We start from the raw sequence: 7,268 nt of genomic DNA on the forward strand, positions 1-7,268 counted from the left end.
CACACACACACACACACACACACACACACACACACACACTCAAAAGTACAAGACCAACAACCTTTCATCTCTGTCAGTATCATCGTTGTATTTTTGCTTGTGTGTGTGTGCTAGTGACAGTGTAATTACACAGACAGGGGATACGGCCCCTAATGCCACAGTCTTACACGCTTAAAGACCCGCTTTTAACATAAAAGCTCGCACACACGTGCACGCACAAAACCTTGCTCAACCTCTGCAGAAGAGTCGGAGAGTGTGTTTGCTTGACTGCGTGTTTTCGGTGACCTTTTGACGGGAAAAACTTGCTCTCATAAGAGTATATGCAAAATGCACATTAACAAGTATTAAAAAGAGTTCTCAAATATTTGTGCTTTATTTCATACTAATGGTATTTAACTAATCAGTCTAACCAATAAAAAAAGCTTAATCTCAACCTTTAAACACGGCCGACTAACTACGCTCATTCACTGTAGTTGAGCTGATCAAAGGGAGACCGAGCTAAGAGGAAAACAAAGGCAGAGAGTGGGAGCTGAGTGGTTTCCAGGTGTGACAGCAGGCTAATAGTAGTGTTAAGCTGGCAGAGGAACTAGCACACCCAGCCAGAGTGACTCCACTGCCCAGGGAAAAATGCGCATGACCTGGGGCACAGAGGCAGGAGGTACCCACGATCCCTTTGCCTGCCTCCCCTCCCCGCAACTCAGCGTGTATACAGTAGAAGTGTTGCCTTTAATTAGGTTCCCCTGTCAGTTAAGCCCCACAGGCTTTGTTGACCTACCAGTGACTTGAATACCGATTCTTACCTGCAGCAGAAACAGTTGTTTCATTTGACTCCATTTTTGTCCTGGAGCTACCACACAAGTTTCTAGCCCTTTTTCATTTTTTTTTTTTACTTCTACTGATCTTTCATTCCTAAAATGAGTAAAACATTTGACTGTTGGTGTTGCCCACTACAGTTAAGCTTTACAAACGTTGTCAGAAATAATGTCATTGGCTGAGTAAAACGAAGAAGAAAAACCACAATCTTTCTGACTAAGTAACGTTAAACTGAAACTCAGTTAAAAGGGCAAAAGGTAAAAGAAGAGGAAGCTGCTTTGCTGAATTTTAATAGTCATGCTGCGCACCGAATGTGATACCATTAAGTCATCGAAGTTTATTAGTGATTTTAGTCTATTTAACGTTGCTTTACCGGCATCGACTGTTGTAAAATATTGTTATTTTTCACCGATTTATTGCTTGAGGAAGTGGACTCATTTTGTTCGCTACTAATGCAAGTAGATGCGCCCGAAAGGAACCGCTTAAATACTAAATAAGTTCCACGTTTTGGTAGGGTAGCTAGCTAATGCAAATCTAGGCACTAGATAACCATTATAAACTAACTCTTTGCAATAATTTGGTAGCCTACCCACTAGATTATTTTGGGGCTTTCAAACCATTTCATTTTTAGAGAAATTAGTCTACACTGCAAAAACTAAAATCTCTGATACCGCCCACTAGATTCTCATCAAAGTTTTGCGTTTTGCTCGTTGTAAAATGTTACATGTGTCCTTAAGGAGGCACTAGAGCTTCTGCTCCGAACCGAGCGACAACCTGTATTATATTCCCGAGGAGCGCAACGATGACAGTTGTTTGTATCATATTTTTCTTTCTGGTTTTAGCTCTTTCTAGCGCAGTCATAGCAAAACCAGACATGTGTATGTGTTTAAGTGTGTGAGCAAAATGAGTGAGCATGCACCACAGTTTTACTCCCTCACTTTCTCCTTTTTCTCTTTTTGTCGCCGTCATATGCGCTCTTGAAGTGTTAGCGCTGGAGAGCACCTGTCATCCATGTGTGTGTGTGTGTGTGGGTGTGTGTGTGTGTGTGTGTGTGTGTGTGTGTGTGTACATGCGTTGTGTTCAAAGACACTCTCTCTTCCCACACACACGCACACAGTCAGGAGCGTGACATGCCACCATATTTATAGCCACCCTTTTCACCTCAAATACATGCACACAAGCTTGCTGCTCATGTGTGTGCGAGCGTGTCAGCCAATCACGCTGATATATTTGCCACTTAAAAAGACTAGAAAGAAGGTGGAGGAGGGAATGAGAGAGGTAGAGTTGCACCTCCTACCCCCCTCTGTTGACTACTTGAACTTCCTGGCAGAAGGGCCGTGTTGACAGATTGATATCTCCAAGATGGCTGCCCTGTTTGTTTTTCAGAAGAGGGATGGAGGGAGGAGGTAGAGAAGGAGGAGTAAGGCTAACTGATAACCTCAGTGTTTACACACTGTCGCTATACTGCTGACAAAAGGGTCACTGACTATGTGTGCAACTGTGAGTGAAGGGCTGAATCAGGAGGAGTTGAGCAAATTTCACCAGTACTGGCACTTAAGATTAACTTTGACATGCTCCGTCTCTCTCAAACACACACACTTGCAATCACCCACACGCATGTCCCTCTGGGCGACCTCGTAGTAAAAACTTGACTGCCCACTAAATGAGCTTATAGGTAATACACAACGGCATTTTAAGAGCCCATCTGTGGCAATTTAACAGCCGAGATGTGCTGCGAACTGACATCCCGAGGCTTTTAGAGTGTATGTGAGTGAGCTCGCCTCCTAATCTACTCTTTCATCATACTGAGAAGACAGTAGGTGCGAGTGAGTGAGGAGGAAGCGCTTTAATTTAACCTTTGACCCGGAAACAATAGCAAGTGGCCAGGAAAATGAGGAGAGCAGGAGCTTGATCAAACGTGTGTGTGTGCTGTCCAAAAGTGGAAGAGTCAACAAATCAGACAGAGGCCTTTGTCTGGAGGCGCCTCTGTGTGTGTGTACCTTGTCACATGGTGTAGGTGTGTGTATGTGTGTTTATGGAGGGCAGGTGGAGGCCAAGTTTTTTCTTAGTATATCTTTAGCAGGAAACCTTCCATCAGCCCTCTCTGTCGGTCTGCCACCATTTGATTTTATCTTGATTTTATAGACACACACACACACAGAATGCCTAAAGGGAGCTGTCACACCTCACTTCCCGTCTTTTGGCCCCACACTCGTTCGTCAAATCTGTCACGCTAATTGCCCCACTGAGTTACTAATGGTGTTTCTTAACACAGAGTTGCACACATCTCTACTACAGAGATTTTTATGTTCTTATAAAGAAGTTGTGATTTAAATGCCAAATGTTTTTAAAATCATTTTTTTGATTTGACAAACCCCTCCCTGACCATTTTTTTTCTCTGTCTGTCCCTTCAGAGCAGTCTATTTTGGAGGTAAAGCAGCAGCAGGTGAGCAATGAGGAGCATGTGCAAGAAACATCCAGCCCGTCCCCTGTCGCAGTGACCCCCACCCCACCAAAGAAAGAACACAGTGTTCTTTCTATTCTGCGTGGCACCTCATCTTCTTCGTCCACAAAGAGGGAGCCCAACAGGCCACTTCCCACACGTCCACGCTGTGCCGACAGCCCCGATCGTCTCCTGTACCCTCGTGCCCTCTACCCACCTCTCAGGGCCCACCCTCAAATATCTGAGGACTTCCTCAATCGCAAAGCTGCCCGCCTTGCTTACCCCTCAACTCACTCGCCTGGCAACCAATCCTCAGCCACACCTAGCCCATCAGCAAGGAGCAGCCCAGAGAGCAGCCCTCACGGAAGCCCCTCTGGTGCAGCACCATCGCCTGCTTCCTTCTATCCCACCGGACTGGGAACCTATCCTGGTTATTCCCCACCATCTGCCCCCCTCTCCTCTCCCTTCTACCCTCCAGGGGCCCCTTACTCACGTTATCTTGTGCCCCATCACTATCCTCTCCCTGGTGGTGGCATCCCAACTGTAGGAGGAATCTTTCCCAGGATGTATCCCCTCTACAGCAACCTCCTGCCCCATCATGTGCCCCTCCTGCCTTCTGGACCAGAGAGGCGCTTCCTAATACCTGACCCTGTGCACCCCTCCTCCATTTCTGGCCACAGAGACTTCCTCCTTCCAGGGCCCACAAGCGCCTTCTCAGCTGCTACTTCTCTGAGAGACACAACAGGTCCTCACAGCACTTATCCCAGGCACCCTCACTCTCATGGTTCAGCCCACGCTCCCTCCAGCGGCTCCCCGACTGCAGGCACAGCACCTCCCAGTGAGCAGGTGCCCACTAAGCCTACCTCAGCCCTGCTGGGCAACACCAGCGAGCGTTGTCACGATGACGAGGCAATTAACCTGACCAAGGTGAAGCGTGGTGCAGGCTCAGCAGGCTACAAGGCACTGCCTTACCCTCTGAAGAAGCAGAATGGCAAAATCAAATACGAGTGCAACGTGTGCAGCAAGACCTTCGGACAGCTGTCAAACCTGAAGGTAGGTTTTGGCTGTCAAAGTCATGTGTTTTTAGCTAATTATTAGTCCTGCATGCTTTTTGAATCACAATGTTATCTTTAGCATGTAGAGACGGGGTTTTTTTCTCTTCTTGTCACGCAGGTTCATCTTCGCGTCCACAGTGGGGAGAGACCTTTCAAATGTCAAACCTGTAGCAAAGGCTTCACTCAGCTGGCTCACCTGCAGAAACACTACCTGGTCCACACTGGGGAGAAGCCACATGAATGTCAGGTGAGAAAATATCACATTTATTGCTTTACCAGAGTGCTAATGAGCATAGATGACTGTTAACTGGTGGGTTTCTACAGGGTTCTGACAGGGTTTGTTTTTTTGCTTCTCATCATTCAGGTTTGTCACAAGCGCTTCAGCAGCACCAGCAACCTGAAAACTCACCTGCGCCTTCACTCAGGGGAGAAGCCCTACCACTGCAAACTCTGTCCTGCTAAGTTCACCCAGTTTGTCCACCTTAAGCTGCACAAGCGCCTGCACTCCCGCGAGCGTCCACACAAATGCCCCCACTGCCATCGTCACTACATCCACCTGTGTAGCCTGCGACTTCACCTGAAGGGCTATTGTTTGGCTGCAAGCTCCAGCTCTGGAAGCCCAGCCATTTCAAGCCAGATTGCCTTGGAGGAAGTGCACCGCGCCAATGAGGAGATTGAGCGCTTTGACGTCAGCGAACACGCTGAGCGACTGGAGCAGTTGCAGGGAGGGGTGGAGATGGAAGCCATGTTGGAGAAGCAGGTTTTGGGGATGCTGTGGAGGGAGAGTGACATTAAGTCCTCAAACTTCCATCCCCACCACAAGAGTAAAACCACTGAGCTTCGGTCTGCAGGTTATGGTGCGTACGAGTCCCCAAACGAGACGTCGGTCATCAAGATGCGGCACAGCAGTCCCATCCCCCCACTTCCTGCCAACATAACTGTCAAGCAGGAATCAGAGGATCACGCTTAAGTGACCTTTTTGCACCTGAGAGACATAGAGCCAAGACTGCATGGTGGACTGGGTTGCCAGGAGCAACAACTGTAAATATGTCTACCTGGTTGTCATGAGTAGTGACATCATGACCACTCCAGGGTTTAAACCTTTCAGGGACTCACGTACTCAGGGCTGCACTGTCCCATGACTACTTAATGGTTTCAGCATTTATTATACTTAGAGACAATCATGTACACAGGATTTACCTGTAATGTTATTAATATAATGCTTTTATCATTATTGTTCTTGTATTATTTTATTTTTAATTTCAGATGTCCGTGGGGTTTTTTGATCGTTTTGTTGTTACATACTTAATTTATTTTACTTTTATTTGTTGTCTTCAAAAGCAATATGTGGGATGGTTACATTGATTTTCTATAGTTTTTTTTTTTCCTGTGGCCATTTCTTTGTAGATAGTCACTCTCCCTATGCATATATCTGTCTTGTGACCTCTGACCTATAGAACCAGGGGTATCCATTCTTCAGGGTTTTACCTATTTAAATGTAGAAATCAATAATAGCAGGTTGAAGGGCTTAAGAGAGCTTGCCAAAGCGTGGCAGAGCAATTTGTTAATTTAGAAAGAAGACGTTTAACTCAGCCCTGCTTAATAACTTCTCTACGCCCTTTTCTGATGCCTACTTAATTTAAATGAAACAAGAAAGGGCATTTTTTTGTATATTTTTCACAACGGTTACCTCAGTGTGGATGCGATGAGTGTGTGTCTGTGTGTGTTTGCATTTAAAAGGACAGCTGAAGATGGGAGTTTTGTATTTATTTGCTTTCTTTTGCTACTTGAAGAAGAAGAACCAAATTGAACTGGAGTGCAGCTCTTCATGTGGTCCAAAGAAGAGGCACAGCCTGCTCAACGTGTAGCACATAACAGACTTGGGAGGCTGGTAAGCCACCTCCGTTCCCTCGTCCCTCCTCTTGTTTTGTTTTATCTTCTATTTAACGTTGTCAACACCCAACAGAGGTGTGAACGTCCTCACATTTAGGGATTTATAGTTGACACCAGAAACCAAAGTTCGCTTGGCTTTCATTTTAAATGCGCACCAAAAAAAATGGAAAGATCCAAACAAAGAAAGGACTTGAGAAATCAAAATGCTGAAGAAGGGAAGGGATGATGTATTTTGTGTACATGGTGAGGTGTTCACTCTTTAGCTGTGGTCTTTCGTTGTGTTTCATGTTTTTGATTTTATTGTTGTTAATGTTATTTGTTAATGCTTTGGTTGAGAAACAATGGCCCATTTCTTCAACCCTGCCCGTCCACTATCTTGTTACCGAACTGGCCTACACCAAAGCACCTCGGCCTTCCTTCATGCACTGGCCCCCTCGTCCTACTTTATATCTTCAGTGCCGATGCTCACACCATTCACACTTTGTACAATATATATGATACTGGTCATCATGGCATTAAGACCCAACTTAATGTTACTACAACAGTGCAACTGTGGTTTTCGTTAGCAGTTACACGCCAACACCCTGATCTCCATAGCTTCTTCCTCTGTTTCATCGTCTTTTTCTCTAACTAACGTTCGACCAAAGCGTGTCTTTCTTCGTTCAGAGCTTTAACTCCAGAGGAGATACCCCTGAAAACTGTCTCTGTTTACATTCTGTTTACATAGTTATTTATGAGCGAATATGTCAAAATGTGTAAATTATGATATAAATCTTCACTGTTGAAATCTAAACGATATGGCTCTGTGTGTTTTATTTTAATTTGGGGGTTGAAAAAAAACAAACATTAACTATACATGAACTGTACAGAAAATCTGATAAAAGGTGAATAGCAATGCTTACCTTTCATAATTATATTACTATCTGAATTTATAGCTGTATGTGCTGTAATTGTAGCATATATTTAATCATCAAAAAACACTTCATACAATCACTACTTGAAAGTACATCACTATATATCTACAAGTTATATTCCTGCCTAAAAGAAGCAGACAAAGCTACTTA

General features: G+C 44.9%; 1 protein-coding gene across 1 annotated transcript in view; it reads left to right on the forward strand.

The window, feature by feature from the left end:
- Nucleotides 1–6,997, forward strand: part of prdm1a (PR domain containing 1a, with ZNF domain) — a 14,664-nt gene extending 7,667 nt beyond the window's left edge. Inside the window, exons 5-7 of the mRNA XM_005929490.3 lie at nucleotides 3,228–4,309; nucleotides 4,430–4,558; nucleotides 4,676–6,997. Coding sequence (XP_005929552.1) covers nucleotides 3,228–4,309; nucleotides 4,430–4,558; nucleotides 4,676–5,281 — 1,817 coding nt within the window. The 3' untranslated portion in view covers nucleotides 5,282–6,997. The remainder of the gene's footprint in view (nucleotides 1–3,227; nucleotides 4,310–4,429; nucleotides 4,559–4,675) is intronic.
- The last annotated feature ends 271 nt before the right edge of the window (nucleotides 6,998–7,268 follow it).

The sequence above is a fragment of the Haplochromis burtoni genome, unplaced genomic scaffold (genome assembly GCF_018398535.1).
Source record: "Haplochromis burtoni strain Fernald_Lab_line unplaced genomic scaffold, NCSU_Asbu1 Contig_124, whole genome shotgun sequence".
In the NCBI taxonomy this organism is placed as follows: domain Eukaryota; kingdom Metazoa; phylum Chordata; class Actinopteri; order Cichliformes; family Cichlidae; genus Haplochromis; species Haplochromis burtoni.